General features: G+C 35.7%; 1 protein-coding gene across 1 annotated transcript in view; it reads right to left on the reverse strand.

Annotated features, from left to right (window-relative positions):
• TBC1D22A (TBC1 domain family member 22A) overlaps nt 1–26,831 on the reverse strand; it is a 276,396-nt gene that overhangs the window by 177,345 nt on the left and 72,220 nt on the right. Inside the window, exons 6-8 of the mRNA XM_072401624.1 lie at nt 21,069–21,197; nt 16,951–17,013; nt 11,283–11,397 (exon numbers count right to left, since the gene is read on the reverse strand). Of these exons, the coding sequence (XP_072257725.1) occupies nt 11,283–11,397; nt 16,951–17,013; nt 21,069–21,197 (307 nt within the window). The remainder of the gene's footprint in view (nt 1–11,282; nt 11,398–16,950; nt 17,014–21,068; nt 21,198–26,831) is intronic.

The raw sequence follows: 26,831 nt of genomic DNA on the forward strand, positions 1-26,831 counted from the left end.
CCCCCCGCCCTTTGTTATAAAACACTAAGTCAGATCTACATCAATGATCGAACAAACCTTTCTCATGGTTTGGAAGGGTGGCCATAGTAAGGATGATCATATTTCCCAGGCCACTGTATATATTACAAGCCTTACCTATCTCAATCCCAACTAGCTTTTTTTCTGGCTTGAGAGCACTTTTCATGAAATTTCTATGGAACAATAGCCGCCCTAGACTTAAATATAATTATGCCACTAGAACAAAATCCCAAGGAGGTATGGGATTCCCAGATATCCAGAGATACTACCAGGCCATTCATATGGCTAGAATTATTGATTGGAAGTGCCATACACACTTGAAGAAGTGGACACAGGTTGAAGCCTCCCTTAGTAAAATCCAGCTTGCTTCAATTCCTTGGGTTGCCAGGAAAATAGTACAGAAAGCCCTTAAAAACACCCTACTACTGTTGCCACGTTTCATGTTTTTTCATTGCTTTCCAGAAGGGAGGGATTCTCCTCTGTACCAGGTTTACTAAGACTGATATGTGGTAATCCAGAATTCCCACCTGGCTTACAGCACTCATTTTTACAAAACTGGAAAGGGGTATCACCACCGAGGGTAGCCGACTTCTTCAGGGCAGGCAGAAATTAGCCTAGGAGCAAATTAGATGATTTAGTGGGAGGTGATGCAATTTGATGGTCTTACATTGCAATTAAAAATTATATTGCCGATACTGGGAGAAGAGAAGACCTTTTTCAATCTCCATCACATGCTAGAATAGATCTGCCTGAAAGGTATGGCGGTTCGCCACACGGTTTCCTTCCTATATTTTTTTCTGTGTATTTTGGTTTCCAAAGATAACATCAGGGCCATACGGGGCTTGGGAATCAGCATTCCAGGTTGAGTTTTATGACCAACGATGGCAGAATATGTGTATGATGGCATACAAATGCTCTATTAGTACAAAACTGCAAGAAACCTTGTACAAAATTTTGAAACCGTGGTATGCTACTCCGGATCCCATTCATAAGTGGTTCCCAAAATCTTCAGATTTATGCTGGAGGTGTAACCAAGCTAAGGGCACAATGCTACACATTTAGTGGGCTTGCACGATTATTCAGACCTACTGGACTCAAATCAGTGATGTCAGCCAACAAATGATTGGATCTTCTTTTCCTGACTCCCCTTTGGCATGTTTACTACATGACTGGGGTGACTGTTTGGGCTCATACAGGGCTTCCCTAACCCTACACTTATTGAATGCGGCTCGTAGTAGAGAGATTTATCTAATGGAAGAATCTAGATCCATCTTCCTAGATAGAGCAGATAAATTCTCGGAAACCCGGGGTCCTTCGGTACATTTTTTCCACTCTGATCTGTACAAAACTTTGATCATTAATTTAAAATGAGTTCCTTTTATTTACCTTTATCTTTGAGGTGAATATGGTCAAAAGTCATGGTTGTTACTAGCTATTTCTAAATGATCTGTTCTATGGGTTGTTACCCACCTAGTTGATTGTTTATGTTGTTGTCTTTCCACATGATTTCTGTATGTAAAATTTAAATGTATGTATAACTCGATTGTACATCTATCTATAATTTTTGCAATGAAGTGTGGGAAAAAAAATAAAAAAAGAAAAGTTTAACAGGATTTTTAAGTGGATAAAGCAACAAAAGAATAATTTTGCTTTTATCAAAAAAAAAAGCATATTTGAACTGACCTTTTTTAAAATTATAATTTATGGTACTATAATAATTAGTGGTATATGTGTCTAAGGCTGGATAGATTTGAAATAATTGAAAATTCATTTATTGACTGCACTGTAGTTTCCTATAATTCCTACGCTCCCCATCATTCAGTTACACTATAGCAGACAAAGGCTTTTAGGTCATATGAACCATAAACTTAAAGTGACCTTGCTGTCATTTTAAGACATTTTGGATTAAAAAAAAACATTGAACAAAATCAAAATTTAAATGCACCATTTTTTATTTCCAAAGATTTTTTTTTACCCCCAACTATGAAACTATATAACTTCCTTGGACAGGCTAAACTTTAAGGTCAAGATCCATTGGGTTCAATGAATGAAGGCTCAGTAAGTCTACACTAGTGATAGAAAAACACGAAAAAGCCAGCCTTTAATTCACTAAAATACATATTGACAAGCAACAATCCTTATAGGAGAGTGTCCCTTTGGGCAGAGAACACAACTGCAGCTTTTGGCAAATCATATTAGCTGTATGCCCACATAGGAAAGAATGAAGCTTTCAAGGGGCCCAGTTGAATAGATCTAGATTGAGTGCCTTAAATCTGTACAAGGAACTAATAAATCTCAGGCCTATCAAAAAGTTTCGGAGTAATATGTACTTGATAAGGCTTGATTACAAATCATGGATGTTTCAATAGAATAAAGACCTAAAACACACATTTAAAAACAACTGAGAATGGCTAAAACAGTAAACAAGTCTTAAATTGCCCTTTTGAGCCCTGATCCGAATCCTATCAAACATGAAAAGAGCTGAAACATGAAGTCTGTAGAAGGCAACTATGAAACATGATAAAGCTCAAGTAGTTTGCTCTGGTAGTTTGCACAAAATACAAGTTGACAAGTGAAGAAGTCTGGCTGAAAGCTACATGAAACACTTATTTAGAGTGGTTGCCTGTAAAAGTAGGGCAACAAAACCTTAGGTTGAGGGTTCCATTATTTTTGCGCATGCCATTTTCATCAGTCTTATTATTTGAAATGTTCTGTTAAATCAAAACTCTGAACTGCAGAGTCTGATTTTCCCTAAAAAGGAATGAAAAACAATTTCACATTTGTATGATTGTGACAATGTTTAAAGAGTATAGTATATTGTGTTTAGGAATAACGAAGTTCAACTTACATCCTGATATGTCTTGATATTTAGCAATATAAAAGAGACAGACACCTATTTCAAAGAGCATAAGGTCAAATCGCTTCACAAACACAATTGAAGGAACTCATTTCTAGTGTTATAAAAACACAGTACGCAACGTCACAAGGTAAAAATATTACATCTCACAACCTTTGATTTTGTGTACACTGGTTTTTGGAGTTCCTTTAAAATTCATTATTTTTCTTTTATTTTGCTCTCATTTCCTTTATTAGAAAAAAGGTGGTTTAATGTTGTATACTTGCCAAAGGCAATTGCATCTTTTGCTACCCATGGGAACATCTTTCAGTATATTTCCAACTTGAAAGAGCAAACTGCATTTCACAAAGTTCAATATTAGGAGCAGGGAAAATTAAAAAATAACTAGGTAGATACCACAGGGAAGCTTTGAGAAGTGCAAATGCTAGAACGAAAGTATGCTGCTCCCTTGGAGTACATTTCTCTGTTCACAATTACATTAGGTGCAATTAGCTTTCTACTCCCTAATAATTCTTTAATTTTGACACCTGCAGACATTTTTTGGCTACAGTTCAACTCCATTTTCTTTCCTGCCATCATTATTCAAAATCTTATTTTCTTTGCACTCCCCTGATACAACATTTTTTTCAAACTGCTGTTTCAGTTAATGTTCCTGATGATGAACTCCCACTACATTCCACTATCTTGTGCTAATCTTTAGAAACAAATTAAGTTTGCTACTGTTAAAATCTGGGCAAAGATGACGATGACAAAAAATTCTTAACAATTAATTTAACCACACAATGAACTCAACACAATCTAATTATTTTTCTAGTTAGTTTATGTCCCATACACTTGGCAACTATATTATCTAAGGTGCTGTCTATATACTTGATAAATAAGGACAGGAATATTGCAAGACAATGTTTTTCCCCCTCTATAAGTTTACCGTGATATATGTGTTACTATATTATTGTAAATCCCTTTTTTTATGTTTGCAGTATATATTTAACGTCTCATTCCACACTGATACATTAATAATAATGTTGATAACTAAAGGTGATTACAGTGGTATTTATTATACTTTTAATTGAATATGTTCAGGACAAATCTATTGGTATAGGAATCTATTGGTATAGGAAACGGTGGTAACATCCTTAGAAACAACAGGTCCCTTACCTTTGTTTCCCTAGAATGGCTGCCTGGTAGATATTCAAACGGTCAATAAGGCAACTTTTTTTTATTAACTTTTTTATTATTAATATTTTTTTACTTGTTTTATTTTTGCCTGTGGTCTTGCTGCTGATGGTTTCTTGTTACTAACATATCATATCTCATTCTGCATCTTGTCTGTGTGTAATGGGAACAATTTTCATAGAGGCTGTTGGTTCTAAGATCAGAGCCCTTCAGCAAGTAGACCAGTGAGCAAAAAAGTTGCAACATCACCAAACATTTGCACAGCAAATGTAAAGTTATAATGCAGTAGGCACGGGGGAACACTGAGGCTTACCAGGTACCAGGAAGTACAGTTAGGTCTAAAAATATTTGGACAGAGACAACTTTTTTCGAATTTTGGTTCTGTACAGTACCACAATTAAATTTAAATGAAACAACTCAGATGCAGTTGAACTGCAGACTTTCAGCTTTAAATCAGTGGGTTGAACAAAAAGATTGCATAAAAATGTGAGGAGCTAAAGCCCTTTTTTTTTGTGCCCCAACTAGAAAACTAAACAAGTCTAGTGCTTGTCAGGCACAACACTCACCCAGTTCCAGCAGATTCATTTAGTCTGCTCGCAAGGCTGCATATACTGTAAGCATACTCAGGTATTTTGGAGGAGTTCATAAACAATTTGCCAGCCTGGCCAATTTCAGCCAGGGACACGTGCAACTTTTGGATGGATAAAAGACTTAGAAAGTATATGAAGGAAACCTGGGTAATATATAAACCCAGGAGAAGACTTCCGCAGGTTCTCTGTGAGATGTTCTGCTAAGTGATGTAGACACCCTAATAAGGGCTTCTCCAGGTTCTCTGTGAAATTCTGTTGCAATTCATTAGATGAAATTATTTGAATCCGGGTTGTTGTAAATCACATTGGGTAATCTTACGTCTATGGTGCACACCCACTCCACTGGCTAAGGCTTGTAAGAGGAGAATGTATTCAAATCCTTGCTATCTTACCTTCCCTAATAAGTAGACAATTTGGGTAGTACTCCATTACGGCCCTTCTCCAAAGGTTAAACATATAAACAATGTAAGTTAATGTTATAGTGGGCCAATCCAACATACAAACCACTCTTCAATGTCTATGCCTGTAACACACTATCCCATTTCATTACATGGTAATGCATGGCAATACTTTGTTGGCTGGAAGTATGATTGCATTCTATAAAAGCTACATTTAAAAAATGCAGTTTTATGTGTATATAAGACCACCTTGAACTTCCACAGCACTGCCTGTACAATCTACAGGTACAATTAAACAAAAACGTTTTAAAAAAAACACACAACATCATGCTAAAAAAAACAACCAAAATTACACATAAGTTATCTTAGTTGTGAATTAAAATATAGAGAAAACAAATTTGTATGGCTATTTAGCTGCCTCCAAGCCCAAAAGGCAAGAATGATATCTTACAACTGTAATTCAGGTACCAGGATAGTTTGCAATGTAAAAACTTAATAAAACTTGTATTATACAATACAGTATCATTTAAAACCAAAGAGGAATGTGTTCACATAAAAGTAAAACCCTTTCTATACAAGTGCAAACCAGTACTTATCCTTATCACTGACAGGTCTCATCAACAGCTACAGAAAGCCACCTACTTTTTCAAATAACTTATTTTGTTAAAATTATAATTATTATTTTGACTTGAGTAAAAATTAGGTCAAACGCCGTAAATAATTAAGTCCGGACAGTTTCTGAAGGCTGCAAACTTTTCCAGTAAGTGACAGTTAGGAATCAATTGTCTGACCAAATCTGCGTGTGAATTAGATTACACAGCTAAAAAATATGAAATTGATACAGTAGGGTAATAATATGTCACTTTTATCAAAAACAAGAATGTTCCTTACAGCTTAATTTAATAGTTAATGGGAATATAGAATGCACTTACCGAAGCCATTTAATTTGCTACTTAGAATTCTGGGCATTCATAAGATCATGTGTCAGAGTGAGACAATAATTAAGTGAATGCTGAAAATGATTCATTTCATAAGCTAAAAATCATGCCCAGCTTCAAAGCAAATACATTAGACAGGAGACCATATGTCTGAGTTTAAACAAACAACACCGTAATCTAAAAATTACCTGACACCAGACAGAAAAGGAGCCTGAAATATTTACTAAGCCAATAATAAAAGAAACCCAGTCACAGCGTCTAAGTAATCAGACTAATAACATAGCATAAAAAGACACCAGAGGTGTTTGCATATATAAAAAAATTCTCAAAGCCCAAACACCCAAACCTAGCTTTACTATGCAAATAGAGACCTTCAAAAGGCAATTCACCATCTCTCTACCAGCTATTCAAACATTTGTTTTAACATTGACTGCTGGAATCCAAAGTACTGGTTATCCATCCATCCATCCATCCATCCATCCATGGTACTTAAAACAAAAAATAAAATCCAAAGAGGACTTATATCTTTAACATTGTTTTTAAACAAAGTACTTATTACCCATCTTTCCGGCATTCCCCAACAAAAGTTAATAGCTTTGTAAGCTATGGATCACATGGAATAAGTGTGCATACTGGGCCGATGACATCTTCCTACTCATGTTGAACAGTAATTGGCCCTGGGGATTGGATGCTCAGGTTCAAACACTGCATCCCGATATCCAGAAGCACTGGGAATTTGTAACAAAGCAACATTAAATAGAAACAAAGGTTAATGTGTAAGTTAGACAGGGAGAATGATATTTCAAGAACTAGCAGCAAGAAATCTTTCTAGAACTTAAAAGAAAGGAAAATGTAGTGCTACAGAAGTCACTTCAGAACACAGAGAAAAACAGCAATAACCAACAGTACAAAAAATCTCTTTAAATTTTATTTGAATTACAAAACGCAAAAGAAAAAAAATCTACATCCAACAACTAAAACCAGTTAAAACTGAAGCAAGGATCTATTCATGTCTTATCATCAATTATGTAATATTCAAAATTCTATATGCATTTATGGAGATCTGCATATACATTCACAGAAATGTCAGGGTATTAGAACTGGAACACAGATAGCAATCTTCAATGTATATAAGATATCTATTCCTTATTACCAGAAGATTTGAGGTGAATGTGCTCACCCAAGCTGATAATACAGCTATAGTGCACAGTCCAAGCTATCATAAGTTGGTAGGACTGTGCATCAATTGTAAAATGTAAAATATTTCCCACATGGGAAAACTAGATTCCAAACAGTTGTTTGTCCACGTATTATCAAATGCAAGTTCTCCATCCAATAACAGATCCTTATACATCAAAATAAGGTTAGTTGGCTTATGAAAAATGCAGTCATCCTAAAGCAGACATGCGTTATACAAAACACCATGAAACAAGGCAAAGTCCCATTGCATTTCATTCTGCCCACTGGATTTTTCTCCGAGGGACATGGTACCTTCCCCCACCATAATGCCTTATAGATCAAATGAGCTCAGTTGTGTGGTGGTCCAAATTAGATGAGAATTGACCACCCTGACCTCTTTTGCGTTTTTCAACCTTTTTCCATGGGGGAACCTCTAAAAAACCCTTCAGGTCATCAGGGAATCCTATATCCACAACTCACAGTACATCAGTGTGGTGACCAGAGGAAATAATGTCTCCAACCCCTTATAGATAGCAAAAAAGATTGTTTGTATCAGTTAAAATGATCTGATAGTTACAATTTGCTCATTGTTCAAGGAGCCCCTAACATACAGAGGAATCCTGGTTGAGAAACACTGGTTTACACGGTAAAAACAAAACACAACAATCATGCTAGTAAATAGTATCAATGAATCTATATTTTTGTTCAAACGTTTCATTATTTGTATTGTGGAAGAAATATGTTGGCCTAGTGATTTCCACAATATTAGCCTTTTTTAAAATATACAAATCTCCTATGCAAGACAATAAAGAGAATATGAAAAGAGAAAGTGATTATCACGAAGAAAATGTTTAATGTAAGCCCTGTATTTTAATTAAAACAATGAAATCACAGAAGATACACTAAAAACTACGTGATTCCAGAAAACTTTAAAATAAGATATGTCAGAAAGAAATATCACAGTGTGTCCTTGGAAGCAATCAGAAAGCACGATACTCTAGGTCAATATTTAAGATCTTTATGCTTTACACCATCAACTTATAACTTATTTATAAACCTCAATACATCTTACTAAAAACACAAAATCTACATTTTAGTATTACATGTATTTTATAATCCTTGTATTATGGCAGGTGTACTTTCTGCAGAGTCTGGTGCTCATCTGGTCAGCAAAAATGTCTGGAAACTAAAAGTCTGCAGGTCTGCTGCAGTAAACCTTGGCACTGTATGCCCCTGATTCAAAAGAGACTAAGGCACTTGCTATTGTTAATTGGCAAAATAAAGAGAAACTTCCAAATTCAGGGCATTATCTTTGTTATGCTGCAACAAGCGGTTTCATAAAATATACTGGCTTTTTAACTACCTGTATGAACTTTATGCATGTGAACTGATCCCTATTCCCCGGAATATCACAAAGTATAAAATATAGTAACTTAAACGTAAGCAAACTGCACATACCAGCTTCACATGTAGCTATGACTGGACACCATGCTATTCTGACAAATAAAGCTCTCACACATTTGGAGAGTTTTGGAACTTGCAAGTATACCCTACCCCAAAACATTCCTATTGGCCCATCACGAAAGGAACGTGCAAGAGACAGAAATGGTAGAGGAAACTTAGGGAACTTTCACAATCCACAGTAATAGCTGTTGTGGGACTGAACTGATAAATACTCAGCCTAAGTCTAAAAACTAAATAAAAGAAAAATGTTATTCAGATATACAATAGATAAACCCACACAAATAATTATTTAAGCATAAAAGTAAAGATTCTTGAATAAGCCTGATTGTGCCTGGATCTTTACAAGTAAATGTTCCAAAAAGAAACACTTTCATCAAGCTGGGTTATCCTGCAAACCTGGAATGATCTAGTGCAGTATTGAAAACATTTGCTAGAAAATAGCAAATGACTTTTAAGAAATCTTTTCCAGGTTTGTTGGATCACCCAGCTTCACTTCTGAAAGTGTATCCTCTCCAACCCATAGTTACTGGTCTAAATGAATGCAAGGCTTTTGTTTTTGTCATGGACCTCCAAATGCAGTCAGTAAAGGAACTACAATATGTGATGAGGCGAGAAGGTCCAAAAGAGAGAAAGACAATTAAAAATACATACTAGTGTAAACAAACTCCACTTGTATTTTCCGAGAAGATAAATAAGTGTTTGTGTTCACCTATGATCCTGACACAGATGCTACTACATTAACAGCCACTCGGGTCCTACAATGCAAGTTGCTGGCAAAGTAGTTAAGACAAACTTATTTACTACATTAATTAAATGGTCTATTTAACATGGAATATCAATTCTCTAATCACATCTCAGCTGAACTTCTTATTTCAATTAACAACTCTAAAGTCTTCCAACAGAGATCCAACTGCTCTAGGATCATTAAGAGCATTTTCATTACCTGTCAAATGAGGGAGTAAAAGGCAAAAACTGCAAGCACTCTCAGGAGTAGGCCTCTACCCTACTTAAGAGATGATTAGGGAGTAAGCAGCAGTAGTTCTCATTAGTTGCTAAGCAATGAATAGACCTCCAATGAAAAAAAGAATTAGAAACAAAGAAAAAAAGGTGTTTCCATGCAAATCCAAACTCAAGGGCAGCTTGCCCTTTTCGATTAACGGTAAATGTCACATTAGGACACAGAACATAATCACCACAAGTCAGAGAAAGGTGACTCAGGATAATGAAAAAGCTTCGAGAGAATGTGTACAGTAGTGCTTTCTAGAAACCTGATACAGCATTTTGTCTTTGAAAATACAGAAACAATAAAAAAGGATAAGCAAATCATGTCATATAATTTGATGTACAAAAAACTAGGTATTCAGGTCTGTTTATTTTTAGGTAGTATGTCAAACAAGGATGCCTGATCATGGGAAATGTATCCCAGTACCAGACATACACTTCTGTGCAAAGATACCATGCTAGCTTTTCCATCACTGCGGAGAAAATACTTCCTACCAGGTATAGGCATTGTGTTAGGTTAGAGGGTCTGCCTACCTATACATGAATTGTCTCATGTAATAGGTAACCTTGCATTTACATATTAACTTTTTAGAGATGCAACATCATTATTGCAATATGTCACAACAATTAAAACTGGAATTTCAGCAAACATAAGGATAGTTGTAATGTAAAGCTGACTATAGGCATAACAAGAGAGGTAATTATGAAGAAATATAATAATGCCTATTAAAGGGGACCTATCATGACATATTTATTATATAAAATGATGCACCCTTTTATAGAATGATAACATTTATTTTTATTTTAATACTCATTATTTTTTTTTATTATAGAAGTCTTTTCCAAAGACTGAATGGGTAAACCTTGAGGCTGCACACTGATGAATGTTTCCCAGGAGATTTTGGACTGGGCTGCTCCTTGTGCGCAAGTCCAATATAAGGCATGCACTGCAAAGGCTTTCCTATATTGCAAGGGGGAAAAAAAAGGTGCAATTTCATTTTTTCATCTTTTTTTTTTTTTTTTACTAAATTTTCAATAAACTGTGGGTGATATAAGCAGAAGAAGGAATGAGAAAGGTGGCAGCACCTATTAGTGAGTTTTTTTTAAATGAATGTTCCACTTTAAGTCTTAACAAGAATGTGCAATTATTCTTTTCTAAATTCTGCCCCACCCTCAACAGCAGCTTCATCAAAAACAAATATCTATCTGCATAAACACTGTCCAAAATTGTCACTAAGTGATTTCCCCACCACTAACCAATTTTTGCTTAGCAGTGTACTGGTACATCTACATCATAGTACTGATTTATCTAAGGTCCATCTGTCAGACAGCCTTTTCATAGAACTGAATTGGCACACAAATGTGCCTGTACAACTTGGAGAATTTCTTAATATAATATTAATATTGCCCTTTATTTCTTAATAAAGGGCAAGTAAATCCATAGGGGGTATTCTCACACTGAAAGGTATCTAAAATTATAAGTGCACTTGTCCCTTAAGAGGTAGGTATGGTACAACACCAAAGACATTAGGGTACACCTGTATATCCAAGCTCAGCTGTCTGACCTTCAAAAATTAACACTACATTAAAAAGAAACGACTATATAACCGACTAACCGACTACAACTATATAATAATATTTTATTGATGCTAAAACTTACCCACATAGTCGCTAATGAAAACAACAAAGAAAGGTGTGACTAGGTCATTTATTCCTTGAACATATCCACTTGCTGGATGCCGAATTGCCCATATAAACAATATTCTTTCAAATATCTGCAAAGAAAATAATATTAATTAGATACACATATTTAGAACAAAACAGTGCATACCAGGGTAAATGATTATCGGAGTCCATTTAAAGAATGTTCTACTTTTAAAAAGAACAGGGAAAAACCATTGACTTGCCATCTAATAAAAGACGAAAAAAATCCAGTGTTCAGCTGTTTGCAGTTTTAAAATTTTGGACCCAAAGCTGATGAAAAGTTTAGTCGGTACATATTTGTCATTCAATAAGATAACCAGAAATGAATAGGGGAAAGAGTGCAATAGCTAAATAAATATAAACCCCAACAGTGTAGACTCTTGTAATGTTCTACATAAACTGACACTGCAGTTCAGCCATAGCTCACACAATACTCGAGCTGTATCATTTAACTTAGTATTTTACACTTGAAGAATCATAATAGACATCTAAAATGATTTCTCACCTTCAAATGTATTATTGAGCTAAATATGCAAAGTCACAATGATTTCAGTATAAACTGCATATTCCCATGAATTATTCATAGAACTATATTTATGTTTTTATGTCTAGTTTCCCATGGTGTGTGAAAAGGAGATAACACTTTTTTCTGTATTACATTTTGGAAAGTGTCCCCTGACTTGCATGGGCATTTCTTATGTGAATGGTACTGTAATGAACCACTCAGACTGATTTGCATTAGCTTTCTGTTTAAAATGTCAGGTCAGTTCGACACTCATCCGGTAAAAGGTGAACAACAAATGACTGGCTACATACACGTTCTTGAAAATGATTTTGCTAAATTATAATGAAGATTGTTTTTTAAATAATGTTTCAATTAAAAACAGTTTTATTTAAATGTTGATATTTTGTAGCAATCTCATTTTTGGTTAAAAGTGTATGTAAAGCTAAAACTTTTTGGAAAATAATATTTAGTTTTAGAGAAAATAGAGATATGCGTAAAATGTTTCTACATCATGGCACAATTACCAACCAAAACAGTGCTACAAGACTGCATTTTGGTACGTTTTCAAGGCGAGTGCCTCAGAGGTGCATTGCCTAAATGAGATGGGGTGCCATCTAAAATCAATGACACCACAACACACAAAACCACCCATTATTACAATTGATTTATAGTCATTACTAAATGTATTTATTGCCTAAGTCAAACCTGTAAAGGCTACCTACCCAAGGCTTCCTCAAGACCTGACACTGATGATGGCCATTACCATCTTGGATATGTACTATTACCCTTTGCTTCTTTCCCCGAAAACATCACAAAAGAAAGTAGGGAATATAAAGGGAGGGGCAGGATTTATGGGCCCTAATAGTAGTTAGAAACTTTCCTCTTTTAAGAGGAAGGGGCTGTGCTAGACTCTTCTTGGTCAATAAAATACAATTTATGATCAGAATTATTTAAGCGGTTAAGATACCAGAAGTGTCTATGCTTTTACCTGCAATTTGTTAGGCTGATGAAAGAGTCTCCTTAAAGTACAGAGTAGTGTTAGGATGAGTGCATATTAGGCTACAATATCACTATTACCGCAAAGCAAACGTAAACGAACCTATTATCAAAAAATGAAGGCTGTCATTCCTAACTTCACATTATCAAAAAGATACGTACCTGGCAATCATGATGACCCTCTGGAATTATTATTTGAATTGAAGCCAGTGGGTCAGCATCACACCCCAGCAAAACATTTTCACCAAAGGTCCAGTAATGGCAACTCATATATTTCTGGGTCTGATTAGCTTTCATTATCTTTGAAATCCATTGGGGTTCAGTGCATCTATAGAACACAGTAGTATAGGAAAAAGCTTTCTATTTCCTTTAAATATTTTCATTATTAACCTCCCTAGCGGTAATCCCGAGTGTGACTCATGGGGGCTTTTACATGCAAAAAGCGGTAACTCCGAGTCACACTCGGGGTAACTTTAAGAGCCCCCGTTACCTTTGCCCCTCGCTCCAGCGGCGATCGGATGGTCCTGCTGTGAAGACGGGACGCCAGTCCGTCGGGGGGCGTGGCCGGGCGGGACATTTAAAAGCAGATTACTGAGTAATCTGCTTTTAAATACCACCCGGGTCCCGGCCACGCCGCTGCTCGCATCAGCAGTGAGATGCTCGCATCAGCAGTGAAGCACAATGCAGAAGTCCTGCATTGTGCTTTGCATCGTCTGTGTGAGGCAGATGGGAAATCCCCACTCACATCACCCCGGGAGGATGAGTCATTTTCCGTGTGATGTGAGTTGTGATGTATTAGGGGGTGTGTCTGGGAGGGAATTTTAAAAGCAGATTACAATGTAATCTGCTTTTAAATGTTTTTTACGGTGCAAAAACACCACACAACATGAAATAAAAAGTACATTTTTAATGTTATATTTTATTTTAAGAATACATTGTTGTCTATTTCATTATTTTTTAAAATTATTATTTATAATTATGTATTATATTATAATTTATGATTATAATATAGTAAATAAATATAAATATCATAACCGGGAGTTAGAATTACAGGCCCACAATATAAACAAAAATTTCTATGCAAAAAAATAGGATCACTTTTTGCATCAAAAAACTGACAGAATTAGAACGTTAGGGGGGTTAAGAAAGGATGCATAGCGAAAAAGAACTGTCCAGTTATTTTTCTTTAAGTAACTTTAACAGGACTGCCCCCATTCTTGTTCCATTTCATATAGAGGTACTATTCTGTTTATTAATATAAATAGTTATATGGACATGAACATTACGTTTGCAAAAGTATTGTTGTTTTTTTATCATTGCTATGTTTAGTTTTAAACTTTTTTTGTTCATCCTGTTACATTTCAATGCTGACAGTTCCCAGGGTAAGTTTCCTGATGGCAACAACAGTGGGCCATATCTACAAAATTTGTGTTTAAGAAGCCACTTGTAGTCACCATCAGAAGCCCTTGTGAAATGGTGACAAGAAAGAAGCTGGGAGACAAGAACAACGTGTAGGTCCTGAACAAAGACTTCAATGGAAGATCAATTGGTAATATTCTGTTGCAGATTTAAACTTTAATTTAGATTTTCATAGTACTTTATCATAATTTTATTACACTGGTTTGCGCTGCAGTTTACACATCACTGTTAATAAGAAAAGGGATTAAAAATATATGTAGATGCCTACTGGCTAGTAAACATAATTAGAGATCATGCATTGTTTCTTCTTGTGCCAGTAAAACTGGAATATAGCACCAGTCACTAGCCTTTAATGCCAACCCGCCAGCTACAGGTCTCCTAGTGCTGAGGGAACAATAAGAGATAGAACAGGAAAGAAAAGCAGACTGTGGTATAAGAAAGCAGGACTAGATGGAGGTGTAACAAGTTTGGAGTTCAGAGGACACGAAACATAAAAGAAATGAGATGCTTCAAATGCATTTAATCCATATGTGTTTGATATAAAAAGTGATAGATATCATGTTACAAAGGAACTGTAACATAAAATACCTGTTTTACACTCAGGGCAACCCAAAGGTCATCTCAATAGTCAGCAAACTCTGCTGAGTTGGACAAAGCAGTGGAGTTGAACACAGAACAGAAGGATAAAATCCATTTCAATTCCTAAAGCTTATGTTACATAAAAAGTGTCGCACTACTGACTGATGAGAAAAAAGAAGAGGGCAGATAGAGGCAGAGACAAATTGGCATGTCTAGGAAAAGGTTAGGTAAATTTAATAAGAATGAGCTATCCCATTAAACCAGTCTGTGGTACATGAATTCAAAAGGAATAGCAGAACATGATGCAGCGTAGAGGTAATTACATTTGAATGGTCACAAGGTTTCAGCTTATGGAACACCGAATAGAACAAGTCAGGCAACCTGCAATATATATGATTGATCCTTTAAAAAGGCATATTAAATGTATCCTTGAAAGTTTTAATTGGTAAGGGAAATGTTGAAAAGAAATCTGTAAAAAAAAATCTCAGTGACAGCAGAATAATTATTAGTCTACTGATGAATTAGAAACGATGTCAGAGCGAGAGGTAGGCTCGTGATTCCCATTCTGTCTTTTCTGTCTATCAAAGTCATTCAGAACACTGTTAACTGTATCTTCGCTCATAGGCAAACCGTGCAATAGGATTAAACATCACTAACTACACAAAAGCCATCATCTAACACAAGTCCAGCTTCTACAACTAAGTGATGTTCACATACATCTGAAGATAATTACATCTAAAGAGAACAATAGTATAGCTGGCTTCGTATTCTATGATCAGATATACTTTAAAACCTTTCAGTAAGATTGCATCCTCAGGTTGTCAGTGCCACAAACTGAAAATGACAAGTGAAAAATGCAATTCACAAAAAAGCTCAAGACCCAGACTATTAGTTAAAAGAGGAGCCCATTGTTTCCCAAGAAATGAAGCACTGGATAATAAAATACATGCACATTTCAATAAAGAGATTGGTTAGGCTTTTGATCAACCATGACAAAAGCTGATGTATCTGTCAATCATAAGCTGAAAAGATAATATTTATATTCTTTTGCAGTGATAAATATTTTGAATGAGAGCTCTCTTGTGTGAAGTGCAAATTCTGATAATTACTTGCCTCATGCATCTATTAACATCCGAGAAAGATTAAAATTTTGCACTTTTATTTTGTTTGTTTTTGTCTTTCGTTGGTCAAAGTGGAGCTTGAAAGGTTGGTAACAAAAAAAAAAAAAAGGAATGAAACTTATTGAAATATAGATAAAGTGCGGGAAAATGGGGATTGAGGTTGGAGGTTAAGGAAGGGAGGAGGGAGATGGCTGAGGAGCCGGGGTGAAAAGTTCAAACAAAAAAAAAAAAAAAAAAGGAATGAAACAGTTTGATTTTTATCTTAAAGGGATGTTATCACTTAATCCAGGAGTTCATATATATGTCAAGCTGCTACATCAGTGTTTATCAACTAGGGATCTGTGGAACCCCAGGGTCCCTCCAGAGGTCGCTTGGGGTTTCTATGAGAAATATTATTATTATCCAGCTTTTATATTGCACTGACATATTACACAGCGTTTTACAAAAGAGACATATGCTATTACCACAGTCTAAGGTCAATTTTTTATTTTTTAGATGGGGGGGGCAGATTAACCTAACTGCATATTTTGGAATGTGGGAGGAAACCAGAGTAGCCAAGAGGAAACCCACACAAACAGGGAGAGAACTTGCAAACTCCATGCAGATAGTGTCCTGGCTGAGATTCAAACCTAGGAGCCAGCACTGCAAAGGCTAGATTGCTAACCTCTGAGCAATATACAATTTGTGCCTCTCAGGAGACACAATATCTTTTCTTGCTATCTGTATGGTTGGCATTCTTTCCACTGGTGAGATACTGGTAAGAGGCATTCTTCCACCTGACCACCATGCTAATATATTGTGACCTGTGGATATAGTACCTGTAGGAGCGGTTCCCCAAGACATGATATTGCAGAAAAAGACAAGTGATGTCCATTCTGAAATAAAACATACTTACATGCCTGATCTCTCTTTGTATCTGTCAAAGTCAATGAGCTGCGCATGTGCTGCACATCGTAGAAAGTTGTATCGAAGGAAAACATTTTAATACACAGGAAACCACTTACCTCTGTAACTACTGGTTGAAGAATTAATGTCTCAGGACTCATTCTAGGAATATCTATTTGAATCTGTAATTAAAAAAAAATCTTTTACAACTGTATCAAATTTTCCAAAGTCAATGCACAAGTTATACATTTTTTTGCAAATAAACAAGATGATATGTTCTTAATCTTATCCTGCCTTGCATATTCTATGAACAATTTATTTAGACAATGTGAAACATTGCTGCTTTCCTCTAATGTCACTGTAATATATTTGCATATTTACGAGTTCTCTGCTGGCTGGTGATTCAAAGAAGAGAAATATTTGAAGGGCAACTGAAGTTCTGTGATTAAAATAATTAGAATGAAACAATAAACATAGCTTACGGCTAAATATGGAGCAGAAAATGTTGCATGGTGTATGCTTATGGTTGGTAAGCATTTTTCACAACAGTTTTTCAGGGGAGTTACTTTCAGTTATAATCTCATGCATTCTTCAAGAACTTGAAAAATATAAAATGCCTTTGAAAGAAAATCACGATATTCTTTTCTGCACATAAACAGTTGCATACGTACACCATTTTCTGATTTTCAAAGAGACATGAAATGGAGACCCCAGAAAAAGACCAAATGGTTTTTCAAGTCTGCCTCTTTTATGTTTGTTTTTCTTTAACTTTTTTGTCACGGCATAGATCTATTTTTGTTACAGATATGTTTATATTACATTTCTATTAACTTCCTACCTCTGCTGGGAAGTCTGTAAGAAGCATCAACTTTTCCTTCCATAAAATAATATTTCCTAAAGGTTATTTTCGAACTTTTTCTCTGAACTCCTAACTTATCATTATATTTTTGTGCAAGAGGTCATTAAAACTGGACAATGTATTCAAAACAGTATCTAACTACAAATGTAAAAAAAAAAAATAGTTTTGATAATCATCAAAAACCACAGCAAACTTTTCTAAATTTTTCGAGCAGATTTCAGATCTGTTTTTCCCCTAACACATACAGTTCGTGAGTTATGGGCACTATCATGGTTAACATTGTATGTGCATGTATTTTGTACTAAAACGTAAGCACCATTGAAGTGAATGTTAATACATCTTCAGTGTAGGTAAAAAAAGGCACACATTGGAATAGATCTACTGAACAGTGTCAGTCAGGTGGCATTGTTTCTTCAGAAATGCTTACAGTATGATTTTCTTGTGTGCTCTTTGTCTGGATTGTTGTGGTACAGCATCCAGCAGTAGTCAGCCATCATACTTTTATTCCAGAAACCTTGGTAGCCGTGCTCCATTAACTGAATGTGCTCATGAAAATGTTCTCCTTCTTCGTCACTCACCATACCAAGATTTTCTGAAAAGAATTCTAGATGTGAGTGCAAGAAATGTATTTTTAATGACATGCGACAACCCAGTTTCTGGTATGAATCAAGCAGATTCTGAACTCTTTCCTTGTATGCAGGAGACTTATGGATGCATAGAAAATTTTCACAGAGCCACTTGAATGCATCCCAAGCTTCTAGTTCAGCTGCTGAGAGAGATGGTTTGAAAACATCATCCTGCCAAACAGACTTTATCTGTGCCCCTATAAATATCTATTCCTTAATTTTTGCAATGCTCAACAAGGTACTGAAAACCCATGGAGTTTGATTTAGGTATATTATTATTATAGGTATATCTTGGTAGCCAATCACGCTTGACATAATGGTCCCCCGTAGATCGGCTGTCCAACAGGCATAGGAAACAGCAATATTTTGTGAATCCTCCTTGCATTCCCATCAGCAAGCCAATACCTTTAGATCCACAAAGATGTACCACTGGTGTGTTTTTTACTGGATTGCTTAAGTAGTAACTTCAAGTTGTCATAGGACTCCTTTAGGATAACGAAATGGGCAATCGGTAAACTTAGTTTAGAATTACCATTGTGCAGTAAGACTGCTTTCAAGCTTCTTTTAGAGGAATCGATGAAGATACGCCATTCAGATGGAACATGCTCTTGTGACAAACTTTTAAAGAGTGCATTTATATCATGACAGTAGCACAGTGAGCCATCACTAGTGAAGACTGTTGTCAAGTTATGATTTTGTTTTCTGTAGTACGTTACAGTTACACCTTACTACCTTGAAGCAAGAGATTCTGCTTTGTCTTTAGAAAAATTTAGATCACGAACGAGATCATTCAGCTCTGCTTGTGTAAAGGCCTCTGGTTCTGAATCTTCATCTGTAGTCAGGATCAGATGATTCAGGGTTGTAACTGGCTGCAACTCCAGCGCATTCCTCATCACCTTCTACAGAAGCATGTCCATCATGTAGCGGTACCGGAACTGGCAATGAATCATCATGGAGAACAGGCCTAATTGCAGAATCGAGGCTGGGATATACAATTTTGTGCTTAGTTTTACCTGAGAATCCAGTTTTGTTGACACGGCAAAAATAGCAGTCGATTAGATAGTCTCGCAATCCTCTCCACACCATCGGGATTGCAAATGGCATTGCTGCTTTATGCGGATTTAGCCAGTCACACAGTCCATTTTATTTACCCTGGTTATCGAATGGACAGCCGAAATATAATTTGTATATATTTTAAAGTTCTATGGTAATTTGGCATTGTTGTGTCTTTGTCGTGATTGAACCACACACGTAACAGAAACTGTCTGGATCATTAAGGCAATATCTAGGCATGATGACAAATGAAATCAATCGCAGTTAGTGCGGTCTCTAACCTTAAAAAAACTGTTGTTAAATATGTAATATGTTAAGGCTATTTATAACGAATCTCACACAATATATATATTAAGCTACATCACAAAAACTGGATGTGCTAGAGAAAAACTGAATTTGAAATCCACAGATTTGAAATCCACATTAAAATACTACAAAACCTACATACAATTATATCTGATGAAAATTGAGACCTCCTTTCTCCTACTGGTGATCCCTTCTAGTAAAACACCAATGTTAGGCCAGGCTTTTTGCACATGTTGAAATCCTTTAAAATAGGCCCTTTATATGCCCCTATAGGACTATGGGATGAATACTATCACAACCCATGATTAGGTTTTAACTGGCCTAGTTCATCTGCTACATTTGCTTCTAGAAACCCTAAAAATTTTTCTTCACCATTAAAAAATTTTTTTTTGATTATGTCATTTTCTACAGAGAATACTGAACAGAACTATTTGTTTAATGGTTTGCTACATCAAAGACTTACTTAACATTAGCATTGCCCCCAGTTATTTTTATGATCCCATAGTATCTTTTCTTTGTGTCACTGATCAAATCAAAAAATGAAAGGCCTACTTTCCTGGTGCATTTAGCCCATTTCTTCTAGCAGCATAGCAGCATTGATAACATGTTTGGCTTGCCATTGTCTATTTTTACGTATCCTTCACGTTTCGTTATATGGCCTATATGAATATTGAACCAATATTGGCTGTTTATCAGGTCAATTTTTAAGTTCTGCTTCCTGCTCAAGAGATTTAGTTTCTGTTCGAAAGGCAAAAAGCAAATGAGAAAAATATTTACAAAGTGAGCAAACATTTTAATATTGCCCTTTTGTAGTGATTAAATAAATGCCTTGCATGTTGTGTTCGCTCAATCAACATAAAAAATATATTAGTACATTAAAAATAAAGGAATCACAGGTACAATAAACTGAGGAGTCAAATGATTTATCCACTGATTGTAAAACCCTGGTAAAAGGTGCACAAAATGTAGATAAAGTCACCTCTGTACTCCAGTGGAGCTGGAACCTAGAAAGGATGGTACTTAAGTGTTACATAGTTGGCGAGATTGAAAAAAGGATTCATTGAAGCCAACCACTAGGAAAATATTCATATCCTTGATAATACCCTATAGACATAATTGATCCAGAGGTAGGCAAAAAAGAACCCTTATTAACATGGTTTTTGTTGCTCCAACAGGGGAAAAAATTCCTTCCTCATTCCGTGAGGCAATAGGATGTTTCCTAGATTAAACTTCTTTTCCTCCAGGTACAAGAAGTGCCCCCCTTATCCTTTTCAATACCCTTAATGTGATTGTGAAGTAAATTGTAGTAAACACATTCCATTCTATTTCTAATGCATTAGTACAAATAAAACATTCACAGTATTTACTTCCTCATTCATAGACAAATACATACCTGTCTATATGTGCTCTGATTTGTTTCATCATTCCTGGAATTGTAGTACTGTTCTATGAAGGCAAAGTACTCTTTCTGTTTTCTCTTTAGTGTTCCTTCTCTTCTTTCTACATTTGCAGGCAGATAACCCTAAATTGCCAAGAAGAGAAAAACAGAAAATAAGTAAAATAGGAAAAAAATGGTGTCCATCAACATAGAAATATAGATAATTGGAAGATTATCAATCTGTACAAATAAAATTATAAATTTATATATATATATATATATATATATATATGGCAGGGTCCTCTCCTTCTCCCAGGTCACTGTCTATATCTATCTGTCATTTGCAACCCCTAGTTAATGTAGAACGCTGCGTAATATGTTGGCGCAGTAGATGTGGAAAATAAATCCCTAGCTTGAGTTATTGAATGTGCAAGTGCAATAAGCAGGGAGCAATAATTAAGCCAAACCCTGTACACACACAGTCAGCAATCTATCTGATTGAAATTTTGCCCAACAATTATCAAATATGTTTAGCTATTGGCAGCTACCACAGCCATTGCTATAAATGGGGAATCACTTGTCCACCCTCCATGACCCATACACACTCAGTACATAAGTCAAGCAAATGCCAGTAGACAAAATGACGGTGGTGAAGAGACAGCCAGTGGTATATATAGAAGAATCCAAGACATTCTAGAGCAGTGGTCAACAACCTTTTCAGTTCCGCGGACTAAAAAAATCACCGGCCCCCGACTGTTCATTCACGGGAGGGCAGGTGTCACTCAAAGGGGGAGAAACCTCCCCCAGAGTCACGTTATTATAGCAACCCCGCCCACTCTCCCATCAAAGATCTAAACCTGCAGTGACACAGCTCGCCCTCCTCCCTGAGCCTGGGAACTGCTCGGGGGACGTGGTCCACGGGTCTGGTTGGTGCGTCCCCTTAGAGGGGTCCTTCTCCTGACCCTGCTTGGGGGTGCGCCAACCAGAGCCGCGGACCACCAGTTGGCAACCAATGTTCTATAGGGTATGAATGGGTAATTGTGTCTTATTTATACACTTAAATGTGCCTCTTTGTGTTAAATGTAGGTAGAAGCTTCTCCTAAATACATATAAGAGTTAGTCACCTAAAAATCTATTCAAAATCTAGTTTTTAGCACACAATAATCAGTTAGGCTTTAAGTGTTCAAAGAAAGTATTTCCATACACGAGTATTTTGCAGAATATTCTTATGTAAAAGCAAAAGAGAACCAGAAAGGCTCTGGATAAAAAGAAGACTCGCCATCAACATAGCATTATGAGAAGGGAATTTCCTACTTTGCAAAAATTTGGGTGAGTTTCATCTTTATGTTTTCTATGCTGGGAAAAGAAAAAATAATCCCTAGGAAATAAAATCTGAGAAAGCTAATGACGAAGTAAAATGCAGTGTACTATCTACTTTTCACCATATTATTAATGCACTGTTTGAATTCCAAGTGCATTCAGTGGAAGTACTGGCATTATTTCAAGATACATAAAAGGGTTGGGTGAGAAATAACACAGAGCTTTGCAACTGTGCCGACCTATGACTTAGATAACTCAAAATGAGAAGCAAATTTAATAGATGTGCTTTGATTTAGTTCACAGTATGAGTAAATGTTTCATTTTGTATTCAAGCTCTTTGCATTATTAACCATTTAAGAATACAAAATTTAGAGATGCTCAGCATGTTTTGTTACAATAACGGCAAAATTCCCTTTCAGCAAGCGAAAGCACTCTGCAGGCCACACACAGTTGCAATTCCTGTACTTTATGAAACATGTCATAATCTTTGGCTTGAATATGAAAGTAGTAGCCTAAATGCCATTACCACGCAGACTTTGTAACCCTTCATAATTAATTGTGCAAAAGCCTAACCAAGTAGTAGTATGATGATGTGTGTTCTGCAGAGAGAAAAAAGACAGATATTCTGATCACATCTCTTTTGAATGACCATATTTTCTTCAGAAAATAACAGTTCTTTAATGACAACACTGCTGAGAACAGATATCAACACACTCCAATCTAGACTTTTAGCAGCACTCATTTATTATGAGTTTGCCTTGTAAAATCGTAAAGGAACATTTTCTACGGCTCATATAAAAAGCAGCCGAGCTCCAACATGGGACTCTGTTTTAGTAAATGAAGTGGATGCACCAACTCAAAAAATTCATTTTTATATTTGCTGTAGCTGAGCATATTTAAGTCACATTGTTCCTATGTTAAACTTAATTAGCCTTTAAAAACGTTGAACAGATGTTTGCTGCATAAAACCAATTTCACAATAAATAACACAAGACAGCAAGAAACTAGTGCTTGATGAGAGCATTCATTATACTTACTCGTGACCTTTTTACTTTTATCGGGGTACTTTTTCTGTAGCCGAGTATTCTTCATTCTACTTAACGTCATTTACGCTTGATGTTTAGCTAAATAAGGCCGTCAGCAGACTGTCAGTGACATTTTACAAAAAGGAGATACAAAATGTTTGCAGTTTGAAGGATTACCTCGAAAGCCTGTAAATATGTAACATAAATATTGCCACCTACTACATAGATGGGGAAATTAATGGTTTGAAAGGGTTCTTATAGGGTAGGGAATGAATTACAATGTTTTGCACTGTTGCTAGGCCTACTCAACTTCTGTGCATTCTATGAAGTGTAAATGTTAGTTGGAGATCTTACTAATAAATGTCTGGTTTAAAGAGAAAAAGCCCTTTTAGGACTACAGAAAAATACATGGAAGAAAAGACATAAGCCAAAAGTAAACTTACCATAAAAGCTAAGTACACACTGTGCCTATTCTACTAAAATATTCCCAAAATATAATTTAATTTCAATTGTCTTCTAACCAGTTCCACAGCATCCAGGCCTTTTTTCTATGTCCATAAACAGTAGTGGGTACTTACTGGGTTACTTTACAACAAATAACAGAAATACAGAGCATATGCTCACGCCCAGGAGTCTTTTAACACCTAGCTAAGAAATCTAGATATCTTGCTAGATTCAAGAAAGTTGAGCATAATATTAGGAGAGGAGGCTGGAGGTTAAACGGAACTAAAATTTGCAAGCAGGCAGGTTGTGTTGTGCAAAAGAACAGACAATGAAATACAAACAATAAAAAAAAAACTTCCTAATTTGATTTTCTTTTTTTTTTTAATTACACTCGCGTTTCCTTGGTCACAGGTGTCACCTTCACCAGTCGTCTTCCAAGTTCTAGATCTTTAGCCACCTGGTTTGATCAGGTCAGAATGATGAAACTCAGGCACGCAGGGGACCATTTATATTGGATAGCCTGGGGTATGCTGGTATTCCAACATTGTACACTGAGCTGCACCTGCATGGCTAAGTTATTGTTGAAAAAAAGAATGCAAACAGGCAGTCATGTTTATTTAAAGGACATCATCTGTCCCTTCTGCAGGAATTAACCTGTCTGCTGACAATTATTTCATTGTTAAGCTTAGTTTCGCTTTAACAATTGGAAATGTAATCATTTAATTTAAAAATAGACACAAGGGCTACAGTTAGACAAGTAATTTTACAAACACAACCTTCTTTACAGAAATTTTCTGTGTTTCCACTGTCTACCGAGATCCTTAGGCTAGTTACAAAAGCCTTTTTTTTTATTAATATTATTATTATTTTAATTATTTGTGGCATTTTAGAGTGGATTTCCTCTTCCTCAGCTTTCTGCTACATTATCTATGTAATACTGACTCACATCTTTGTGGAACTAATACAGTAACGCAGGAAAATGTAAGTCAAATAAAATTATTCAAATCTAAATATGTGCCATTCACCATCTCCTTTTTCTTTGAGATGTCAATAGCTTGTCATGGAGACACTAATGTCACAAGTTTCTCTATGGCTAGAGAAAGGCATGTATTAGTGTAAGAAAAATTAAATGTTGTAAAAGCAGATCAGTCTTATGATCCTTTGTGCCTTCCAATGAGGATATATCCAAAAAAAAAAAAAAAACATCCAAGATGTTAACCTTCCTCATCTCTATCGAAAGCAAAAATCAAACGCAACTTTTCTGCTCTAATACTAAAGTTTAAGAAATACATTGCTGCTCTCCATGCATGCCAATCCCTTTACATGATTTTCATTCATCTTTAACAGATAAAAACAGATTTACCAAATGATATTGTATAGATTGTGCAGTTCATATACACATTATAGTGCAAATTTTATCTATTTATTTATATTATCTTAGGAGGATTGCTTTTATACCGAACATAATCAAAGTAATGGCTTACTGATCATTATTAAATGAAGTCATGTGTCAATGTAGAGATATTTAAAATTTTATGATGTAATGCAAATACAGGTTTTAGTCTGTCCTTAAGTTTATGAGCTACAAGATTTTCTTACACTCACAGTGATCTTTGCTTGTCCAGAAAGCATGAAAGGAGTTGTAATTTAAACGATAGCACATAAAATGACAAGCACTTATTCAAATTAAATCAGCAGATGGCTAAGGTTTAGGATGGTATCATTATTGGGTAAGTCATGGATCGCTTAATGTAACATTTCAAATTCCTTAAAATGTTAGTAAAATGTCAAAAAAGGACAGTTTTAGCAATACAATGTATTTTATTTCTTTTTTCACTGTTCAATACTCCCAATAATGTATCAGAGTGTTTTTGAGTCTGAGCCCTTATTGGTTTATTTGCTTTTATCTGGGGAAAAAAAAATATCACCGAAATGTATTTTAATTTTTGCTTACAAGATGGACGACGGTCTAATCATTTGTTCAGTTTGCTCTGCTCACATTAATAATTATACTACTAAAGTAGATATAACAATAAAACAGAAAAGAGATTCAAAACAATCAAATAGGAGAGTAACATTATTCATATCCATCACTGCTCTAAATGCTACCTAAAAAAAGGACAGATATGCTGATTGTACTCGCTTAATGGAACCCAACAAGGCAGCACTTCAGGTTTTATTCAGAGATGAAAGGAGCAGAATGGTACTTCTGCCATGAAGTAGAATACAATATTGAAGAAAAACATGATCTGACATTTCCAAAAGGATGCATTTACTATTTTCTTGCTGTGGATCCTCCTGTCAGCCCTACATCATTAAGGAACATGGTAGAGATGTAGAGGAAGGAAGATCAAACTACTGAAGGAGACCAGAAACCGGGCACTTCTGGAAGTATCTCATTCTACATAATCTTCATCTGATAGATTCTTTTCAATGCTACAGAGATCAGTGGATTGGCAGTTCCTAATGTCCTTAGCAGATACTTTGCTGAAGTTTTAATATACCAATATAGCAACTTTTAATAGAATATTTACCTGGTATTAAATGCAAATTTTTATCATTCGGTGGATTTTAAAGTTAAAAACCAGAGGTTAGCACTCTGGCCTTTGCAGTGTTAGGTCCCAGGTTCAGGATTCACTGTTTTTGTGTGGGTTTTTTTCTGATTTCCACCCACTTTCCAAAAACATGCAGTTAGGTTAATTGGCTTCCCCCCAAAGTTGACGTTAGACTGTATTAGAGATTAACATACATAAAACACATTAACATATGACTGAGGTAGAGACATTAGACTGTGAGCTCCTTTGAGGGACAGCTAGTGATATGACTATGGACTTTGTACAGTGTTGCGTAATATGTCGGCGCTATATAAATACGGTGTAATAATATTAATAATATTATGTGGTTTCTCATACAGTACCACCAATATTATTACATTACCACATTATGCTATCTGAAGAATTAAAACTTCAATCATTAAAATACACAATAG

Source organism: Pyxicephalus adspersus, chromosome 2 (assembly GCF_032062135.1).
Source record: "Pyxicephalus adspersus chromosome 2, UCB_Pads_2.0, whole genome shotgun sequence".
In the NCBI taxonomy this organism is placed as follows: domain Eukaryota; kingdom Metazoa; phylum Chordata; class Amphibia; order Anura; family Pyxicephalidae; genus Pyxicephalus; species Pyxicephalus adspersus.